The sequence below is a fragment of the Trichosurus vulpecula genome, chromosome 1, assembly GCF_011100635.1.
Source record: "Trichosurus vulpecula isolate mTriVul1 chromosome 1, mTriVul1.pri, whole genome shotgun sequence".
Lineage (NCBI taxonomy): Eukaryota > Metazoa > Chordata > Mammalia > Diprotodontia > Phalangeridae > Trichosurus > Trichosurus vulpecula.
This window is the reverse complement of record NC_050573.1, coordinates 236,273,205-236,296,221: the sequence shown is the minus strand read 5'-3', so window position 1 is coordinate 236,296,221 and position 23,017 is coordinate 236,273,205. Positions and strand designations below refer to the sequence as shown.

At 40.3% G+C, this 23,017-nt stretch overlaps 1 protein-coding gene across 4 annotated transcripts in view; it reads right to left on the bottom strand.

Moving 5' to 3' along the window:
- Positions 1-241: 241 nt before the first annotated feature.
- The window catches only part of DLGAP1 (DLG associated protein 1), a 431,939-nt gene continuing 409,163 nt past the window's right edge, over positions 242-23,017 (bottom strand). For all 4 annotated transcript variants that reach the window (XM_036762199.1, XM_036762200.1, XM_036762201.1 and 1 more), the window contains exons 9-11: positions 12,415-12,506; positions 3,740-3,892; positions 242-536 (exon numbers count right to left, since the gene is read on the bottom strand). In XM_036762199.1, coding sequence (XP_036618094.1) covers positions 327-536; positions 3,740-3,892; positions 12,415-12,506 — 455 coding nt within the window. In that variant the 3' untranslated portion in view covers positions 242-326. The remainder of the gene's footprint in view (positions 537-3,739; positions 3,893-12,414; positions 12,507-23,017) is intronic.

Genomic DNA, 23,017 nt, shown 5'->3' with positions numbered 1-23,017 from the left:
CTTAACAGACAATGAGAGAGAGACAGAGACAGAGAGACAGAGACAGAGGGAGAGAGAGACAGAGACAGAGAGAGACACAGAGACAGAGAGACAGAGACAGAGACAGAGAGAGAGACGGAGAGTCAGAGACACAGAAAGAGAGAGAGACACGCAGACAGAGACAGAGAGACAGAGAGAGACAGAGAGACAGAGAGAGACAGAGACAGAGAGATTAAGAGAAAGAGAGAGAGATTGAGAGAGAGAAAGGGAATGGGGATGGGTTACAAATACTGCATGGTGACTGAACGAGGATGTGGAGTGGGGATTGGTCAAGAGGCCTGGTGCCTTCATAGCCGGGTCTGGGCCTCAGGGATGTAGATCTCGATGCTCTCGGCGCTCTCGGTGGCCGAGTTCTGGCGGACCGAAGCAGCCCGCTTGGCGGCCATCAGGCGTTTGCGGGCCTCTTGGCGTTGCGAGCTTTCCAGGGAGCGCTCCCGGATCAGCGGCACGTGGCCTTTCGCCGGCTTCTTTGGCACTGGAGGAGGGACCCTTCTCTCCTGATCAAAGCAGAAGGTTCATGACATTACACAGCTTCTCAGAGCAAGCTTGGGAAAAACTGGGATAGGTCAGTAGTTAGAACACACATTTTTTACCTAAGGGTTGTTAGTTCTTAAATCTGCATACTGTATTTTTTTTTCTTCATTGGACTGGCTTTGGTATTCAAAAGATGTATTTTAAAAAAAGAATATTGTCAAGCTTAAGGTAAAGGATAGAGCTGGAATGGCAGAGCTAGTTTTCTCCAAGGTAACGGTGTGGATATTTAAACACCCTCATGCCGAAAAAGGCTGAAGCTCCCAGCACATCTAACCGTTTAGTGCGGTAGTCTCTGGGGAATCCAGACTCTTCCTGGTGCCAGAGATGGAAAAAGGAAGCAGCAGCAGCTTAGGACTCTGCATCAGTTATTAAAGTCGAGCTCATTTGTGCAAGTTGGCTCAGTGTTCAAAACTCAAGGAAACAAAATACCACCACCACCACCACCACCACCACCACCACCACCACCACCACCACCACCACCACCACTCCAAACACCTCTTCACCCACCACCCCAAACACACAGACAAAAAAAAACCCCAACCCTCCAATAACTCAAAACCAAAAAAACCCAAACAAATAAGCAGTTAACAAACCCTCAGAAAAGAGATTATCATAGTAAACATCTGTTGTAGTGATTTGTGTTCTCTAGATGTAAAGAATGCCATAGAGACTTGTAGCTCTTTTGTACAACACACAGAGACAATACACCATGCAGGATCACCAAAGAGGGAGGGAGGACATTGGAGTTTCCGGGACATATTTCATACTGTAGGTGAAAACTAGTACACTAACAGTCAAGCCAGCTCCGGTTGGCTGCTGTGGAGGCCTAAGACGGAAATCAGAGGCCTAGAGATGACTGGCGGTCAGAAAGGCATATCCACACATAGGGAAACTTGGGGAAATTGAGCACAGTACTGAATGAGCATGAGTCACACTGTTATTATCAGCAACACACTGTAAAACTGGTAGATATTTCCAAAGCTGCTAAGGAAACACGCTATTTATCATTTTGGCAGGAAAAAGGCACTGACCAATAGGGAAATGTAGATATCTAAACCAAGATGAACTTTTAGAAAAAGGTGCCTCACTTCCAGGGTATAAATTGGCCCAACTCCATTGGCAGAGTGGTTTTGTGTGTGACTGTGTTTAAAGTAAAATGCATCCATCCTTTCTTGCCCCCTCATTCCCAAATCCCCCAACTGCATGAAAATGGATTCTGAGAATACAGATTATATTATTCTGCACAGTACACACTCTATAGGACCATCATTCTAGAACTGGAAGGGACTTTGGCGATCATTTAGTCCAATGCTGTCATTTTATAAATGTAGAAACCGAGGCCTAGAAAAGTTAAGTGGCTTTGCCCAAGGTAAAGCTGAGATGATTGAATACTTACTTTCTCCTATTTACAACAGTGGTTTCCTTCACCTGACTGGGAAGAGTGCTGAGTTACACTTATTTACCTTGGGTATCTCCTCTCCATTTAAGGTGAAGGTTATGTGCCTCAAAGAGGAGAGAATGAGAAAAAAGTGGGTCCTATTTCACATGATCAATTTGTGTATTGTATGGCTCTTTAAAAGTGGACAGGGAGCAGAAAAGCTACGATCACATTCAGAGATAGGCTGTTAAATCATCAAGTCAAGTAATTCCCTATGGTACAAATCTCAATAGGCTATACAATATTTCAGTTCTTCAGAGTGTAACTTCTTTTGGCTATGTAAATTCTTGGACCTAGAGTTGACCTTCTTAGAAAAGAAATAAATAAGCAAAAAGATTGGCATAAAAATGGACATAGGACCCATTGCTTATGTGTCGTGGGAGTATGTAATGTGTAAGTATATATACACACAACTCTACTTTAGGGAATGTTTTCTAATGAATAGATTAACTTTAAGAAACATTGACCTGTATCTCTGCCTTAAAAAAGAAATGAAATAAAATTAAGATTGAGTATAAACAGCCTCTCCTCTTCTTTCCAGGAAAAACTTCATACATGCATCAATGACATTTCCATGTTTCCCTTTCCAAGCCAAGCGTATTGGAGGTGATGGCACTGATGAGGGGTGGGGATGGGATGGGACAAGGAGGGAAGAGTTATCATAGCACGGTCCTCCTGTTCTTCTAGTGGCTACACACTTGGGATGAGTATTCTTAGGGGTCACTCATTAATCCCAAAGGGCACTGCTCTTACGCTTCGTAGCTGCAAATTGAACTGAGTTGCTGCTAACAATGGACTGCCCAGAGGATATGCCATTATTGGGGGTGAGGAAACCTGAAAAATAGCAGGGTCACGAGTGTTAGAAGGACATATCCATTAATATGTATTTATATGGTGAATTGTCAAGGGGGTTGTCTGACCACTGGGCCAGTCCTAGACAAAGCATGAAAAAAAAATCAAGACATACTAGTCTAAGAAGGTAGAGTTTGTTCACACGTAGGAGACTGATGGGCCCATCACAGCCAGGGCTGAAGATTAAGGTTCAACAATTAAAATGAAAGAATGTGAACCTTTATTTCTATATGACTGCACATGGGAACCCAGTGAACAATACCTCCCCCAAAACAAAACAAAAAACTTTTGAAAATCCAACACTTGAAATATGAAAATGTGAAATTTTCATGGCATATGTTCTTAGACTTGAACAACAGTGATTTCTTTATTACCGTATTTATGAAATGATTACCAAAGTCAGTGATGTTTTCAGTGTTTCCTATTTTTCTCAGTAACACATCTTAGTGTGCGAGGAAGTTAAACTCTTGTTCTCTGTAACCATGCACTGTAGAAAGATGTCATTTATTTTACTTTAAAAATCAATATGTAAGGCAGTTCCTTTTAATGACTGATTTTCTAATATGATTTAACTTAAAGTTTAATTAACCAAAAAAAAAGCAAAAACTAAAACTAAAAAAAAAACAAACCCCAAAAAACCACATACCCATTTTCTGATTCACAAAGACAGATTTTCTTTAAAAAAATGCCTGAAACATGTTACAGATAATATCCCAGATGATTACTATGTAAACATTGTCGTTACAATGAAATTAATCTGATATAAGCTTCATTTCACATTTTAAACGGCAGGACTGTATGCAGAGAGGCCTATTTAGTCTGTCCAGTGTTTGTGCAGGTTTTTAAATGAACCATACAAAATCTACATTGTTCTACCTTCTTGTCAAGAGGATCCATCTGTTTCCAATTATTGGCCTTTAACTGATGAAGTTCATCAAATTTCATACTAATATTTTCAATGGACAACTGCAGCATATCCCAAAACCCTGCTAAGTCCTGGGAGGTTGGCCTCGGATGAGCATTGGGATTCTGTGTAAGAGAAAGAAAAATATTCAAACTTCAGTGGCTATTAGTGCAAAGAAATTAGGAAACTTTTTTAATTGCAGTATTAAAGTAGCACTTTCAAAATGTCTTTTTAAAAAGTCTAAAGAAGAGTACAAAATGGTTTTGGACTTTTCCTCACACATTTGAAGACTCTTCCCTTCATCCCCCATTCCCTGCAGATTGGATGTTGTTGCTGTCATTCAGTTGTGTCTCTTCATGACCCTGTACGGGGTTTGCCTGGCAAAGATACGAGGGTGGTTTGCCCTTTCCTTCTCCAGTAGATCAAGGCAAGCAGAAGTTAAGTAACTTGCCCAGGGTCACACAGCTAGTCTGAGGCTGGATTTGAACTCAGGTCCTTCTGACTCCAGGTTCAATATTTTATCTGCTAAGCTACCTAGCCGCCACTATGGGTTGGATAAGTCCCACATATTTAAAGAGTGGGCAAGAAAGAATAAGATGAGTATTCTCCAATTCAATTTCTAAAGACAATATCGAAATGAAAACATTTTTAGCAACAACAACAAAAACTCTACCACAGGAATATACAAATGCAAAAATCTCTCAGATACCGAAAGTGATCAATCTAGCTTCGACATTTCATTGCAAAGTTTAGAATGCTTACTAACTAGGTTTTTCAATGTACTATGTTCTGTGTTAACAAACAAGATGTTTTTATTATTCAAGAACAGAGTTCTATAATTGTTTTACTATATCCTTCAGGACTTAAATGGCTTAAAACTTGAGTTCTTAACCTTGTTTGTGTCATGGAATCCACTGGCGGTCTGCTAAAGCCGATAGACTTGTTCTTAGAATGACGTTTTTCAAAGTATAAAATAAAACACAGGATTACAAAGGAATTCAATCATATTAATATACAATTATTAAAAATATTTCTTAAAAATCATGTTCATAGATACCAGGTTAAGAATACCTGGCCTAAAAATAATTTTAATTAACTAATATGGTAAGTGTATATATTCATCCAGACAACTGAAGGCAAAACCAGCGTGCAGCCATGCTTCAATCGTTTTTTGACAGTCAGGAAATTTAGAGAAAATTCTCCAGAGGAATCCCCTGCAATGGTGACCTTGGAGAACAGTTGAATGGGTAGGGGAATGCACAGATAGGGTGTGATCAGCACTGTTAAAAAATGCAACCCATAGTCCATAAGACTATAAACATATAGGATATAAACAGATACATAAATAGATATATAATTAGATATCATATGAACAGATATATAATTAGACAACCAGACATTAGTCAGTGGGTATTTCAGAAAAGTGGTCTAAGGTTTTGTGAAAATCAGAATACCCTTTTGAAGTATAATGAGTTTAATATACCAGGTCAATCGAAGGTAAGACATGTACCAAAACCTGATGTTGCCTTTAGCTCCTTATAAACTGCTGCCTGTGATACAGGCAGGTTAAGCAGACAAAGAGGACTGGAAGAGAACATGAACATATGCCAGGTACTCTACTTAGGGCTGTTTAGTCATTCCAGCTCCCAGATGTAAAGCAAAACCTTACATCTGGTGGTGACCTGATAGGCAGGAGTGAGTTTGTATTTTTCAAACTAAACCCCAGTGCTCAGTGACCCCCCCAGTGCCGATTCTACAAGTGCTAGGGAGCTGAACACCTATACAGGCTTGCAGGAAAGAATTTGGTCCCCTCCCTCCATCACTAATGTAGGGTTGGCTCTGAAAGTGTATATATGTACCATCTCTATCAGTAAATGTCTTTTAAAAATCATGTGTGTATGTGTGTGTGTGTGTGTGTGTTTTATGATTCACCTCCTTCACCAATATGTCCACTCATTGGATACGGAGCTCACATTTAGAGTACCAACAGTCAAATTAAAATTTATTGACAGTCTAAAAATTGTGTGATTCTTAGAATATTCTACCCCTTTCCCACCACTTTGCTATCAATTCTACAGAAGCAGAAGGGAATTGTAAAGAACTGAGGTCCTTTAAAAATTTTTTTGTTTCCTGAGTGGTCTTGACCAAAAAAAAAAAAGTAACCAACATATTGGTGATGTGCCTCTCTGTAGTTATCTAGGTTGGGCCATAGAAAATAGACTCAGTTGGTTACCAGACAGCACTTACATGCAACTAATGTAGGATTTTAGAACCCAGCGGGACTTTCAAACCATTATAGGGCATCAGAAGAAGCCGTTTGCAGAACTTTTTAGAGAATATGGCCAAGAGATGCACAAGATGGGCAGGTATGGATGAATGGAAATTGCATCACTGGAAAGGAACTCTCAAGTTATAATCACTCCATTGGAGTGATTATGAGAATGAGAGTGGGGGGGGTGTAGAGGGGAGGGCAGTATAAGCTTCAATACACATTATATTGTTATTGACGTTTTCTACAGTTAAATGGAGTTAAATGTAGAGATAGATTCTAAACTTTGCAAATATATTTTAAATTCTGTGAACCCTTGACAAGATAAAAATCCCATCTAATTACAATTGAGTTCAAGTAATAAAAATTTGTTCTACAATCCATATGAGTTTAAGGACTAAGACTCATGAAAATTATTTGCCAAATCTGATTCAGAGAAGGCTGATGACTTTTTTAATTCTTTTTTCATTTTTTTTCATTTTTTTAAGAATTTATTTAATATATTTAGTTTACAGTATTGTTTTTCACAAGAGTTTGAGTTACAAATGCTGATGACTTTTAAGTAGATATCTCCATCACTTCATATTAATGGGCCATAGCCTACTGAGGAAATAAATACTAAATAGTTCCCATTCTGGAGATCAGTAAAACCTTCATTATTATATTTGCAGTCTCCCCATGGGACATACAGCCCTTTGCCCCTTTGCTCCGACTAATAGAACAGACAAGCCTTTAGGAAGACAAATAAGGATTGAGACGGTGGTAACAGAATAACGATATTAGAGAAGGTTCCAACCGCATGGGTAGGAGAAGTTCTTCACTTCATTCAGTATAGGAATTGTTCCCTACATCAATGAAACCACAGATCTGGAAAAAAATATGATACAATGTAAAAAAATACAATGTGGATGAGTATTATAAATATACACAGGGACATTAAAGATTGAGACTATTTTTTTAAACAAAATGTTGACAAACTACAGCCTATACACCATATCCGGCCTCTACCTGTTTCTGTATGGCCTGTAAGCTAAAACTGTTTTTTTTTAAATTTTTTTTGAAATGCAATAAAACTTTATTTAACAATATGAAAATTATTCTTAGCTCAAACTATAGTTTTCTGACAGACTACTAACACCACCATTTCCTCTTGCTTTTGCTTCAATGGTTCCCAAAAGCCCATGTACCACAACAACATGAAGAAATTATCCCCTGCTCACCAAAAAGGTTAGATATATATATTTTATTCCTACCTGTCTACCCTCAAATATCTTGTAAAAGACTTGGGAGGAATCTTTCACAGATAAGAAAACTGGTAGCAAAAAAAAGTATGTAAGCAACTTGACTACAGTAATTGAATCAGGATGTTACCTGGTATCCAATGAAATAAAATCCCTTAATCCAACAAATATTTGGAAACTGAGAGTGGGGAAGAGGAAGCAGAAATTGATTTCTGTAGAGAAAAGGAATTTTTAACAGGCAATTCTCGTCCTCTGAGATCTAATAATTTAGTCTGTGCTTTTAGAAGTATAAAGAATCATATAAATATAAAGTAACACTGTTATTGTTCTCCTCCTCCTCAGAATCAGAGCTCAGAGAGGGCTGAACGATTTTTTCTTTCCTGGTTCCCAGATCTGACCCACTTTATAATCAACAAACATTATGCGCAAGGCAGCATGCAAATTCCTAGGTACATGGCAGTGTACCAGGAAATGAGAGTCACTACCCTCGAGGAACATATAGTTTACTGGAGAGATTTGAAATGTATACAGATAAAGTGGAGGAAAGGAACTGTCCAGAAAAATTGCTCTGTGAAAGTCTGAGAAGGGAGAGGATACTTAAAACAAGAAAGAACAAGGAAGCCTTCATGAAAGATTTCACGGGACCTTGGGCTACAAGAAGAACCACAGCTTCCAGGAATAAGGAGGTGGTGATTGTTCCTCTGTCCTGGTCAGACTCCCTGCAGAGCATCGTGCTCAGTTCTAGACATCACAGATTAAGGACACTGATAGACTCAAGAACATCCAGAGGAGGCAAAGGAATTTTAATTGATTCCATATGAAGTTTGGCTGAAGGAACTGGGGATATATAGCCTGAAGAAGAAAAAACTCAGGGAAGATATAATTATCTTCAAGTATTTAAAGGACTGACATGTGGAGGAGAGTCTATAAATGTATCTTGTTGGCTACAGAGGACAGTACCTCAGCAAAAGGTAGAAACTGCAAAGAAGCAAACTGAGGCCTGACATCAGGCTTTTTCTTAACAATTAGAGTTGCCCAAAAGTGAAATGCATTGCCTCAAGAGGCAGTCAGCTTCCCTTGTTGGAAGTATTCAAACACAGGCTTGGATGACCACTTGTCAGGTATGTTCTAAGTGGGTATTCATTTTCTGGTAGGGGGTTGACCTAAATGGCCACTGAGGTCTCCTCTAATGTCAAAATTCTGTATTTTTTTTGTGAAATAATAGCTCCCTGTGTCATTTTTAACAGTGTTGATTCAAATAAACTTGTGATAACACTTTGACAAACTCTTCAAAATTCAAAGAATTGTAGATTTAAAGCTGAAAGATACCTTAGAGTGTGACCCTAGCCCAACCCTCTCACTTTTACCAGATTGAGAACTGAGGCTCAAAGACATTAAATGACTTTCCTCAAAGTCATATAGGAGCAATGACAGGACTGGGAATCAATTGCTCTTTTGCCTTTTATATGGTGAAGTGGATCAAGCATGGGGTCTGGAGTCAAAAAGACCCAAGTCCAAATCCAGCCTTAGCTACTTTTATGTGACCTGGGCAAGTCACTTCAAACCTCCATTTGCCTCAGTTTCCTCATCTGTAAAGTGAGGGTAATAATAGCACCTACCTCTCAGGGCTGTTGTGAGGATTAAATGAGGCAATATTTGTAAAGTGTTTAGCACAATGCCTGGCATGTAGTAGGAGCTACATAAATGGTAGCTATTTATCCTTGTTATTATTGCTTTGATGGCCCTGGAACTAAGCCCTGAAGGAAGAAAAGTATTCTAGAAAATGAAAATTAAGAAAGGCCACCTTCCAGGCCTATGAGAAGAGCCTGGACAGATGCATGGACAGCAGGGGGAGGTAGGTCAAATTCAGGAACAGCCAATAGTTCAGCTTGACAGGGATGGTGAACTCTGCCCTCTCCAGACCACAGATGGAGGATGGTATTCAATACTGCCTCATTTCAGGAAGCACAATGACAAATTGATGTGTATCCAGAGAAGGGCAAACCAAATTGTTAAGAGGATCAAGGCTGTGCCATCCAAGGCACTGATGGAACTGAATGAGGTTAGCCTTGAGAAGAGAAGTTAGAAAGATGGAAATATTCAAACACAGGCTTGGATGACCACTTGTTAGGTATGTTCTAAGTGGGTATTCATTTTCTGGTAGGGGGGTTGACCTAAACAGCCACTGAGGTCTCCTCCGATGTTAAAATTCTGTATTTTTTTTGTGAAATAATAGCTCCCTGTGTCATTTTTAACAGCGTTGAGTCAAATAAACTCATGATAACACTTTGACAAACTTCAAAATTCAAAGGATTGTAGATTATAGCATTCCTCAGAGGCTGGAGAGCTGGAAGGATTAACTCTTCTTGTTGGCCCTTGGAAGCAGAAGTAGGGCTGAAGTGTTAAAGAGGAAGAAAGAAAGATGTAGCCTAGATGTCAAGAAAAACTTGCTAATAATTAAATGCTTTCCAAAATTAGAATGAACCGGTTAGTCTTCAAGCAAAGCCTTAGATGAGCAAGCATGAGTTTGACTAGATGGTCTCTGAGAGAGTCTTTTCAACCCTGGGATTCTGAGATTTTGCATAAAGAGGAAGAAAGTGATATAAGGCTAGGAAGATACATGGGAGCCTGTATAAGGGAGCTAGAGAAAATGAACTTTATCCCATCTGCAGTAGTGAGCCACTGAAGTTTTTGAGGAGAGGAGTGGCAGAGTGAAACCTGTGCCTTAAGGAAGATTATTTTGGTAGCTGTGTGTCTGATAAGGAGCAAAGATGGAGGCAGGGAGAATAATTAGGACACTATTCCAATAACCTAGGCTAGAGGGGTTGAGGTGCTGAGGTTGATGGTGACGGCATGTGTGGAAAGGTGCTCAATGTGAGAGACATTGTAATGGTAGGATCAATAGGACTTTGCCACTGATTGGTAATGACGGGGAGGGTGTGGAAGTGAAGATGAAGTCTTGAGCCTGGCTAGCTGGGAGCCATCCAAATAGGTAAGGAAGCTAGGAGGAGATAGGTTAGTGAACCTGGGTGCACTTTTGTAAATTCTGAGTTTGATGTATTAATAGGAACATGGAAATGTTCCGCAATCATTTGGACATTGAGGCCTGAAGTACAGAGGAGAGATTAGGGTTGTATACACAGAAAGGTTAATGCAGCTTTTCTGTACAATACAAAAATCTGAAGGCCATGACAAGGAGAGGATATGTGGGGCCCATGCAAGCTAACTGAGCAAACAAATAAACCCCTTTTATCACTGTTTTTTGTTTTGTTTTAGTTCCTGCTTATCTACCTCTTGCTGCCACTCTTAGTCAGCTCATTGGTGCTTCCAATCCCCACTAAAATGAACAAAGGTGAAAAAAAGAATTGAAACTCAGTGTGTCCCCTGGTAGGACTATCACCAACGACTCTCCCACCAACCCTCAAATATTTTCCCCACCAGCCCATGTCCAGTCATCTGAAAGTCCTAGTATTAGCAGCCTTCTTTGACAGATTATTTCGGAATTTCTGATTCAGCAGGGTTATATATTAACAAACTCCCTTAATAGCAGAGATTTGATTAAACCCATTGCTCTCTATCATGGAAAATCTCAAAAGAGGATCCCCTTTCTCTTCCCCCAAAGGGATGGGGACCAGAGGAGTTTTTCCTGGGATCTGGGTGAGGAAAGGTAGACTGATTCCTTCAGAAGTAAGGGGTGACGTCAAAACGAGACAGGGAAGTGAAGAAGGGAAGGACAAGGCCATAAAGTACAAACTTTCCCTTATTTACAATTTTACCCAGATCAAAACCTTGTTAGCAGTTTGTTTCCTTGTTAGCAGTTTTTATGAAAGTTTGGTATGGGAGGGTGTAACTCTCTGCTTTGTCACTGGGCAGATTTCAATAATCCATGTTTTCCTCATCACCAGATAATAGTGTTGGCTGTGTAATATAAGCTTTTCTTCTTTTCTGTATATTTTTCTTTTTATCTACTTTGTCCAGCTTTTCAGAACTGTCCAAAGAAATTTGAGGAAGTTATCCTTGTATAATTTGCTTGTAGAAAAAGGAACTGTTGTTAAAAACAACAACTTGTATTTTTTGTCACTTTAGGGTTTATAAAGCATTTTCCTCCCAACATCCCCTGAGGAAGAGAGCATAAGTATTATTATCTTTATTTTTAAGGAGGCAACATAACATGGAATGTTGTTACAGTAGAGAAGACATGCCTTCCAGTCTTGCATCTGATGCATGCCCACTAACATTCTGTAATTCTGGGATTGTAGGAAGATGGTGCCTATTAGCTGTGTCACCACAGCAGGTCACTTAACATCTGTCTCTGAGGCAACTCTCCATGGCATAAGTTATAGATGTATGGTTGATCTGCTTCGGTGGAGGGAGTTTCCACACCAGTCTTGCTTTTCTCTGATGAATCGCAGCTTCTGGGCCCACCCTTCCCATTTCTGTTTTACACATGGGGGAACTGAGGGGCTGAGTGGTTACTCACCTCTGTTCATAACCAGGAAGCAGGATGTAAAGCTAAGATCTCTCTGACTCTAAGTTGAGAGCTTGTTTCATTACATCGTCTTCTCAGGGATAGATGTGAGGCAGAGCTTTACCATACCTTTTTGAGTCAAAATTTTGGGTGAACCATTCTTGTGGTTCAAGGGAATAGTTATATTACATAACTAATCTCTGACCTCTGAAATTAGTTATGTAATACATGGACAGCGGAGTAAGCTCCAATAACTCTAAAGAGCACTGACTGGTTTTAAACATCTGTGTCAAACTCCCAAGAGCAATTAACAAGGGGAGGGAGGGAGTGGCTTTGTCTGAAGTGGGCAAAATTGTGAATGAATTGTATCTCCATCACTCCTTTCTAGGCTTCCTTGCCTGCTTTTAGCATCATTGCTCTTCTCCTAAGGGACCAGGCCATTTTCTCTTATATTTGAAATACCCCAAAGACAGTTGAACAAAAGCCAATGGAAAATCTTTAGCAACAGAAGGCAAGAAGCAAGGATCAACACAAAATTTTTTACTCCAGGTAGGAAACTTCAGAAATGACCTTCCACTTAATCCACAGTCAGAGGGACCTTGATTCATCACTGAAATCTTCCCAGCAGTGTCAGCCTTGCCATAATAGCTACAAGAGAGTATTACATACCAGGTTTTCTTCACACAGTTCTCTGAACTGGTAGAATTTCTGGGCCATGAGAAGTTGGGCACTGCCTACTGCGGTCCGGATTTTCCCTAGAACTGAAAAGAAAGTAAACATACAACGGTCATTATAGGTTTGGCTTCACGGCAGAGATTTAGTCTGGCGAACCAAAGAGGCAGTTATGCTGTGATCAACAGAAGGAAAAAACAACTTCAGAAATACTCCCCCACATACACATACTCACATGCCCCCATCCCTACAATACAATGGGAGTATTGGCGTTTGGTTTCAATTACAAAGATACTCCTTATTTTGATGCTAAAGAAAATGTGAGAAAGACACAGTCCCTATCATACATGTGTATTTCTTGAGGAAAAAGAGCTTTTCCAACCTTGAAGTTAGCAAAAGATGGAGACAATAGTTTTTTGACTATGGGACTGGATTTAAAGTGTTTATTATTGGATCTAACAAAATTTTGCTGGAACAACAAAAATAGCACTGGCTGAAAGTGCCTCTTACCACTCACCAGACCCCCTCCATGTCCTTCAGGTTATTTCCAAAGCTCAGATAGCAGAATTGTCAGGAAAGAGCATGTGAGAAGCTTTTTAAAAATGCCCTACACTATCAACCCACCACTCTAACCCCAGGCACACACCAGTTCTGGTGTTAACATGAGATGTCTGCTTTCCCATGTGCTGGGTGGAAAATAGTAGTTTTTCATGCCATCCCAAAAGAGACGAACCTCTGAACAGTCAGTCAGTGAACGAGCATTTATTAAGTTCAAGCTAAAGTCATGCTCAGGCATTGAGATGAGCTGGGCTGAGAGTCTCCTGGTAGCTCATATTGTCTCAGAGGCCCTGGCCACCACAGGGTATACTATGTAACAGCTGCCTCTGCTGGAGTCCAGCCACTAGGCCATTCAGAACAGATCCCAACTGCCAGGAAGGAAGGGGAAAAGCCACAAGGCTTCCTTCCTCCCAACCCAAACATAAAACTTACAAAAGAAAGAAAGATGGCGGGGAGAAAAGAGCACATTAGAACATTCTGAGAAACACACTCCTAATTTGAAGTGTTCTTGGGGAGGGTAGTTACAAGAGAATTTAAGACATGTTTCATGAATTTATAGAGATGGGAGTCAGGGTTACCTTTTTCTTTACAATATACTATATGAGGCGCCTACTGTCATCACCTCCTAACCTGTCTCCAGTTTATATTACCCTCACTAATTCCTCCTTCGCACTGCTCTAATTACATTATCCCCCTACTCACAAAGTCTGAATGACTCCCCACTACCTACTGAATAAATTATGAACCTTTTTGTCCTGACTTTCGAAGCCCTCCATAAATGTTGTTCCGACTTGCCGATTCAGCCTTATCACATTCTATTCCTTTTCATATATTGTCTGTTAATATTCACCCACCCCATCCTTTCTAGTCCCATCTCTGTGCTTTTGCTCATTCTCTGATGTAGCTAGTTGGCTCAGCGGATAGAGGGCCAAGTCTGGTTCAAATGAGGCCCCAGACACTTACTAGCTGTGTAACCCTGGGTGAGTCTCTTAACCTCTGTTTGTCTCAGTTTCTTCATCGGTAAAATGGGGATAATTTAACAGCATCTGTCTCCCAGAATCGTGAAAATCAAATGAGCTAATGTTTGTAAAGCATTTAGCACATTGTAGATGTGCTTCATAAATGCTTTTTCCCTTCTTTTCCCCTTCTGTTCCACATTCTGGAATGTTCTGCCTTTTTAGACTCTGACTGTTGAAGTTCCTGCCTTCCTTCAGGGTCCAAGTTGGACACCCCCTCCTCCTCCACAAAGCTTTCTCTTCTTCCCTCACTCTCCTGCTCCACAACACCTCTTCCTCTACAAATTTCTTATAGAATTTTGTCTGGACTTCTCCTTTGTACTTGTCATATTTTTCATTATTATTTGTGTACATGTCTTTTCTCCCCAGGAGATGATAAACTTCTTGAGAATACAGTCTATTTCATATCTGTCTTTATGTTCCTAGGGTCTAACACACAGTAAACACTAACAAGCATTTTTAAAATAAATTGAACATAAGGAAAAGATTAACTTCTTCATCCACGGTCTGAGGTGACTTATAGACTCAGTCCTTTTTTTATTTTTCCTGTTCTAAATAGAGTTGATAGGCCAGAGACCTGAAAGTGGACTTTGGTCCCAGGGGAATACCCAAGCAATGGCCATTGGTCATTTCTCACCTCAGCCCCAGAGACGGATTCTGAGTCCCTAAATTCTGAATGCCTGGACCCTGGAGAGGCAGTGTTGGAGGCATCGTGACCTCCAGGGAGAGGGGAAACCGCATGGCCCAAACGGTGGGACATGAGTGAGTATCCTTGAACTCCAGCTTTTGGGAGAACAATTGAGAATTCTTGAGTCTCAGTTTCTTGAATATTTGAAGGAGTGAGGATGCTGGACAGTGTGATTCCTCCCAATCCAGCCTTCTAGCAAGCAAAGACCAGTACCAACCTTGTACCTGACTCAGTAGCAACGTCAAGTTGTAAAGTTTTGGGACCCAGCCTTATAGAGAGAGAAGAAGAATACTTGTGCAACGTCAGTCTCTTTGAAAGAGAATTAATGCCACCCCTAAAGCTGAAGGGGCAACAGTGGAAGATAAACCATGATACGGGAGAACAAAAGATGTGAACTTTGATCTCTGCTATTAACATGAGTTATTCGGACAGTGCAGGTCTGATGGTAAAGGACCTTACCTCTAATAATCCTTTCTGAACAAGCATACAAGCCCTCAAGGTAGCACCATAAAGCTGGATGTCACTATGGATCTCTGAGAAAGAAGTGGCACTCACCAGAACAACTTTCTAACAAAATCAAGTGGATTTCCCTCCCTAGAGAGGTCTAATCTCTCAAGGTAGTACCCTAAGATGAAGTGATAGGATGGAAGCCGGCTAGCTAGATTGTCAAGGGTTAACTTGCTAATAATCCCTAGGTAGTTTTGGTATCAAAGGGATCCTCTGAAGGGGTAGAATTATATTGATTGTTTATGGACAACTGGGAAATCTTTATTGTTTTCCACATTTCCATGGAAGCAGAATAAAGCTGTCAATATATGTTCTCAATATATGTTCCTTGAAAGCTTTGTATGGCTCTGGGGACCCTTTTACCCACATCTGAGAAGACCTATTCACAAGCCATATTCAAGCTACATTCTGAGATTTTTTGAGGCAAACTTGGGGATGGGGAGCAATGCAAGCCAAAGAATTATTATTATTTAGATGGCTGATCCCCAAATCCCCAAAGTTTGATCTGTCCAAGGCCACAGCTTGGGAATCTAATTATTACATGAAAAATGGAGATAATAATTTTTTTATTACCTATATCACAGGATTATTGTGAGGAAAATGCTTTGTAAACCATTGAGGGCAGGCCTTGTGGTCAGAAATTCTTGGGTTCAACTCCAACGTCAGACACTACTGGCCATGTGACCCTGGGCAAGTTCCTTAACCTCTTTGGGCCTAAATGTTCTCATCTGTAAGTTAAGGAGCAGCTAGGTGGTGCAGTGGTTAGAGGGAAGGGCCTGGAGTCAGGAAAACCTGAGTTCAAATGCTGCCTTAGGCACTTACTAGCTGTGTGACCCTGGGCAAGTCACTTAACCCTGTTTGTCTCAGTTTCTTCATTTGTAAAATGAGCTGGAGAAGGAAATGGCAAACGTTGGCAAATCTTTGCCAAGAAAACCCCAAATGGCTTTGGACTCAGGTGAAATGACTGAACAACAACAAAATATGGTTAGCTGGATTGTCAAGGGTTACCTTGCTAATAATCCCTAGGTAGTTTCTGTACCAAAGGGATCCTCTGAAGAGGTAGAATTATATTGATTGTTTATGGACTACTGAGAAATCTTTATTGTTTTCTGCATTTCCATGGAAGTAGAATAAAGGCTGTCAAAATATGTTCTCAGTATATATTATATTGACCCAGTATACCCAATATTACCCCTATATAGGGTATCATTTTAAAGATGAGGAAACTGAGGCAAACAAGATTAAGAGACTTATCCAATATGATACCCAATATATATGGCCCAATAACCATAACCTCTAAGGCTCCTTCTAGCTCTAAATCGATGATCCCATGACTGCATGATGAAGTTAAAAGAACCTCCTCTGAAGGTTTTCTCTTCCACCACTCTAGACCAGTTTTCCATAACTGTTCATTTTGTTTCTAGCGTGTTTATCCGCTTTGACTTTAATGGCTGCTCACGAGTCAGGATTGCTCTGGGACAGCTTGCTTCTGTATTCACTGAGGCCTCTCTGTTTCCCTTTCCCTAAAGCCTAACAGCGGCAGAAATGTTATCTAGGACAGTAAAAATATGCTTGCTCACAATGGGTGTGCCTGTCGTGAGAGCCAGACTTGACTCTGGCCAGAAAAGAAAAAAGAAAGGAACAAAGCCTGGATGATTTCAAGTAAGGTGACCAGACGCCCTCGATTGGCTGAGATCGTCAGTTTCTGATGACCTATACTAGTGTCTGGGAAAGTCTCCCAGGCAGGCTTTACTCCAGTGAGCATGGAGCTGTAGACAAACTGTCAGCTCTTTTGCCTTATTTGATGAATTACCATAATGAAACTTAAGCTGGTTGCAACCTTGGTTCCAAAATAATTCACAGTGTTTTAATAGTTGCCTTACAGCTTTGAGTGGGGAAACCTGGTGCAACTCTGCAAGCTGATTTCCAGCTGGAACAGTTCAGGCTAAGGGGACTCCCTGGCAAGGGCTCCTGCACATCCTTTCCTATCGTGATTGACAGTGGCTCAATCTGGTTGCTACTGGAGGAATCTCTTCTCATTTTCTTTGTGTTTTCTCCTCTTTTTGTCATTTTAAATTCAAATATGGATTGCAGTTGCTGAGTATATTGAAGTTATGCCTGGGTACCTTACCTGAGTATGCCTGGGTAGCTAACATTTATCTCACACTTGCCTCACAACAACCCTGTGAGGTAGGGAGCACATGATCTTATACCCCATTGTATGGACAAGGAAACTGAGGTTCATAATGACTTTCCCATGGACAAAAAGCTAACAACAGGGTCAGATCTGAGACTTGGACCCAGGTGCTCTTTCCTCTAACTAGATACCTAAAGCTTTAGATAAACATTTTGTTAATTTTCACAGCTTACTGAACAACATTGTTCTCTATATTAGGCTATCAAAGGAAGTACTTCCTAGATTCCATTTCCTGTATTTTTGTCATCTAGGGAGGGGACCTCCATGTACCCAGGGAGTACCTTTAACCTAGGAAGCCAATGGGCCACCATGGGACTGGTGAATATTTCAAGGAGATATATTAATTTGTATTTTTTTCATATGTTCATAACTGTATTTCAATATATTTGGGGAAGCCAGGTGACACAGTGGGTAGAGTGTTAGCCTGGGAGTCAGGAGGACCTGAGTTCAAATCTAGCTTCAGACACTTACTAGCTGTATGACCCTGGGCAAGTCACTTACTCCTGTTTGCCTCAGTTTCCTCATCTGTAAAATGAGCTGGAGGAGGAAATGGCAAACTACTCTAATATCTTTGCCAAGAAAACCCCAACTTGAGTCAAGAAGAGTCAGGACAACAGCAACATTTCAGTATATTTAGTTTCCTTTGTAAACCTATGCATATAAAAACATTATTCTGAGAAGGGGTCCATCTGCAGGCTTTACCAGACTAACAAAGGGGCCATGACACAAAAGAAGTTTAAGAAGCCCCAGTCTAGACTCTTCGACAGCCTAAGGGTCCAGATACAACAGCTCCAAAAGTGAGCCAGGCAAGCAGATGAGCAAGTGGACCATGGATGTAGAGGAAATTGGGCAGGTGAGTTGCAAAAAGAAAAGAGAATCATACAACCTCCTTTGACCTCCTTAGGTTCCTATTCCTGAGAACTATGGAGTAAGGAAGTAGTCATTTTCTATTGGAGAAATCCAGGGTAGGAGTTGAAACTAGATCCTCCCATTAGTCACAGTTGGTTTCCAACCCACAAGATTAATCACTAAGAAGGGGGAAAAAGAGAGAGAGGGGAGGAATTATCTCTGTCTTAATAAAGTAGGATTCATATGAAATAATAGGCCCTGCTGAGAAGGCACCAGGATATAGTGGTGTATTTAAGAGTTATGAGATCTGGGTTCAAAGCCCAGTTCATTAGCTGTGTCAACACAGGCAATTCCCTTGAACTTTCAACGCTTTAGCTTCCTCAACTGAAAAATATTGCTAGGCAAGTGAAATTAGGTCAAGATGAATTCTGAAGAGGAAAAGAAGAGTCACAAGTTGAGTCTGAAGAGTAGGTTTGGCTTAGAGGAGATGGAGGTGCATTACAGGGACAATTTTGCAATTTATTTTACATTTTTTTTACATTTACATTACATTAGTTTACATTTTATCCAGTCTGTAAACACATGCCCCTCAACTTGGTACCAGTTGAGGAACCCTTTCTTTTCCCTGCCTACCTTCTTCTGCTTCTATCTATTCACAGTTCCTCTGGGGAGGAAGAGAGATAGGGGCTGAGCTTTCTTGGGGTATGAGAGAAGATAGTTCTTACTGAAGACAAATTATAGAATCATAAAACCTCAGAATACTATAATGAAGAACTTCAGACAGCATGGTGTCATGGACAGAACACTGGCCCTAAGTCAGAAGGACCTGAGGCCCAGTACTACCAGACCCCTGCCAGCTTTGCTATGATGGGCAAGTCATTAAATCTCATTTTCCTAATAGGTTTCCCACACATTGATGAAATCACAGATCTGGACCAAAAACAAAAACAAAATGTGACCTATCTTATAGGTTTGTTGCGGGCAAAGCACTTTGTGAACCTTTAAGTATTAACGGACGGAACCTGTCATTTTGTCCATTTAGGGAATTCCCAGTGAGGGAAACTCCTTCTACTCATACAGATGGCTTTGTGATTTACAAGTTTACAATTTACAGTCTGGGCACTGAAGGGTTAAGTGACTTGCTTAAGGTTCACATGGCCAGTATATCTCAAAGGCAGGACTTCCAAACTTAAAGGCCAACTCTCTATCTTATAAGTTTCTTAAGTGTTATAAAAATGTGAATTGTTGGTATTATTCTCTATATTTTTTCTATATTGTTTTCCTTAACAACAACAAATCCTGCAAGTTAAGAAAATATTATTATTCTCATATAACATAAATTGAGGCTCACAAAGGGTCAGTGATATGATTAGGACCATACAGCTAGCAAGATCAAGTACTCAAATCTAAGGCTTTTAATTCCCCAAACCAGAGAGTTTTCAACTCCACCATCCTCCCTCAATATAGGCTATGCAGTGTTGTAGGAGTTTTAGTAACACTATCAATGGAAAAAGAAAGAATAAACACAGGACTAGAAACAAATATACCGAAAGTTGCATATTACAGAAGAGAATCAAGGACAGAGCAATCTTGAACATTGCTTTGATACTGGACTCTGTTTCAAGGGTCAAAACAGATCCAAGGGAGTCTCCAGGGGGCTTGGCTCAGCAACAGACTAGCCAAAGAAGTCAGCTATTATGGAACCTCAGGAAAGGAGAGATAAGATGGCCAAAATTAAACTTACTGCTTGCGATAGTACTCATTGTACCTGTACATGAAATAGCATCTCCAGGGTGACAAGAAGTCACTGTGACTGATCTGGAAACCATGATGGGTTCCATCCTGTAGGCTTACTGAGACTGGAAGACTTGACTTGAGATATTTTACTATAGTTGTGTGAGCATTTAAAGAACATCCTGGACTTTGAAAAATTAGAGACTCTAGAAAAGACAAGCTGAAAGTACTCAACTATCCTCCAAGATATCTGAAAATCTGAGTTGATTCTAGAGTGCCTGCTGGGCACGTAATAAGCACTTAATAAATAAATGTCTGTCGATTGGTTAATCAATTGTTTGAATTAAGAACTTTCCCTTAAATTCAGTTTCTTTGGTGGGGGCAGGAGCATTTGGGGAGGAAGGGGAGCTGTGTGTATATCCATCTATCTATCTATCTGTATCTCTATAGATGTATATCTATATGGAGTCTCTGTTGCCCTTCCCCTATCACACCTCCTCTAAAGTATATATAGGAGAAGGGGAGCAAGGGAAATTACTCCATGTACCCCTCCCACACATAAATATTGTTAGGCAGGTGAAATTAGGTCAAAATGAATTTCGAAGGGAAAAAGAAAAGTTACAAGTTGAGCCTGAAGGGTAAGTTTGGTTTAGAGGACAGGGATTGCATTAAATGGACAATTACATTTTTTCCAGCCCATAAACATATGACCCTCATCTCTGTTTTTTCGGTACCAATTGAGAAACCACTTTCTTTCCTTGCCTACCTTCCTCTGCCTCCATCTCATAGCCCCCATGGGGAGAAAGAGAGATAGGGGCTGAGCTTTCTTGGTGTCTGGCTTGGGGTATGAGGGAAGATATCTCTTATTGAAGATAAATAATGGAATCATAAATCTCAGAGTACTATAATAAAAAACTTCAGGGGCTATGTGGTCCAGCCAATACTTGATAAAGAAATATCTCTATACCTTTTCCCCCAAAATGTTTCCCTAGCCTTCACCTAAATAAACCAAATCAAACCAAAGTTTAGTTTCTAAGAGCATATAAAGCTGCCCCAGCATTTCCTAAACTCTGATGGGAGCTAATGAGAAGAAGGATACACATAGGCTTCTCTTATAGATAGAAACTGGGGTTACCTCCAATTTACCCTGAATATATCACGTATGTACATTGTTGTTTGCATGTGTTGTCTTTTGTTACACTGTGTACTCCCTGAGGGCAGGGATTTTTTGGTTTTTTTGCCTTTCTTTGTATCCCCAGCACTTACCACAATGCCTGGGACACAGTAAATACTAATAAATGCTTACCAACTGACTATAGAACTTGCAACCTTTCCCCTAAACCTGTTAGGTCTCCTCCAAGAAGACTACCTTGGCCTCGACTAAAAGTTACTTAGATTATCTGGTTGTTCTCAAGCCGAAGGCAGTTCAATAAACATTTATTAAGGGCTTATGAGCATTGTGCTAGGTTGGGGGAGAGGCAAAGTATAGATAAGAACAGATTTCTACTCTCATGGAGTTAAGAAAAAAACAGTGTTTTTTATTTTGTTTTGGTTTTTTTAAGTCTATTTACCTTACAAAAATGAGTCCCAAATAGAAAGAAAAACCAGTCAAGTGGATCTGAAATAATTCTTAGAGTTTGTCCCAGTCTAGATATTATAGGATTATATGCATTTTGTCTGAAGGACAGCCTAGGTAAATTCACAGTGGCTCATCTTCCACTTGGCCAGCAGAAAGAATTTTTTGGCCACAGCAAGTTTCAGCTAATTTATTAATTTACAGAGGAGTTTGGCTCAGTGAAGGGAGCACTCATACCCTGGCCCTTACAGAGCTTTTAGGTATTGAAAATGATCATTTGTAATGAGTGCCAATGAGAAATGGATGCCAGGATATTGCTATTATGACATGTGCTTAGTGTATGATCATTTTCATTCTGAGGTAACAATTCTGCTTATGTTCCCATCACTTATTCACTTAGATTCTATTTCCATAATATCACTCATATATTCCCTCTTCTCTCCCCTGACACTGCCACCATCCTGGTGTAGACCCTCATCACATCACACCTGGATTACACATCACACCTTTAAAATGAAGACCTGCATCGGACTTTTTTTCTGCCCTTTCTTTCTTTCTAGGAGGGAGGGCCAGGCAGTTGGGGTTAAGTGACTTGCCCAGGGTCACACAGCTAATATGTGTCAAGTGTCTGAGGCCATATTTGAACTCAGGTCATCCTGATTCCAGGGCTGATGCTCTATTCACTGTGCCACTTAATTGCCCCTGCCATTTCTTTCTAATTAATGCCATTTGGCAATCAAAGATGAGACTTTGTAATATCCTAAGTGGATTAACAGCTCAACATGAGCCAAATGTGATATGATAGCTAGAAAATTGAATGCAACCTAAGGGGGCACTAAGAGAAGCATAGTGTTTAGGGCTGGGGCTGTGATAATACTGCTGTACTGTGTGCCATGGATCAGAGTACATCCAGAGTACTGTGTTCAGTTCTGGGTGTCATGTTTTAGAAAGGCATATATAATGTGGACCAGAAGCGTTAAGACTCCTAATCAGAATCTAACCAGATTAAAATGAGAAATGCTTAACAAAATGATTAAAACAACCAGATGGTGAAGGGCCTTTAGATCATGTCACAAGAAGACTGGTTGAAAGAATTGGGGTTGTTTAGCTTGGAGAGGACTGGGGGGAGGATAAGAGGGGAGGGGAATGAGAACATTATAGCTGGCTTCAGGCATTTGACTGGACAGCATATGAAAAAGCAATAAATTTATTCCGCCTAGTTCTTACCTTAAATATCAGAACAAGAAGAAATGGATAAAAGTTGCAGAGAAAACAAAATTAGATTCAATGTAAAGAAAAATTTCCTAACAATTAGAGCTATCCAAAAAGGTCAAAGGACTGCCCTGGGATATAGTAAATTCCCACTCACTGGAGGTCTTCAAGCAAAGGCTGGATGGATGACCACTTGTCAGATAAGTTCTAGGGGGGATTCTTATTCAGGCACAGGTGTGGACTCAACAGCCTTTGGAATTTTA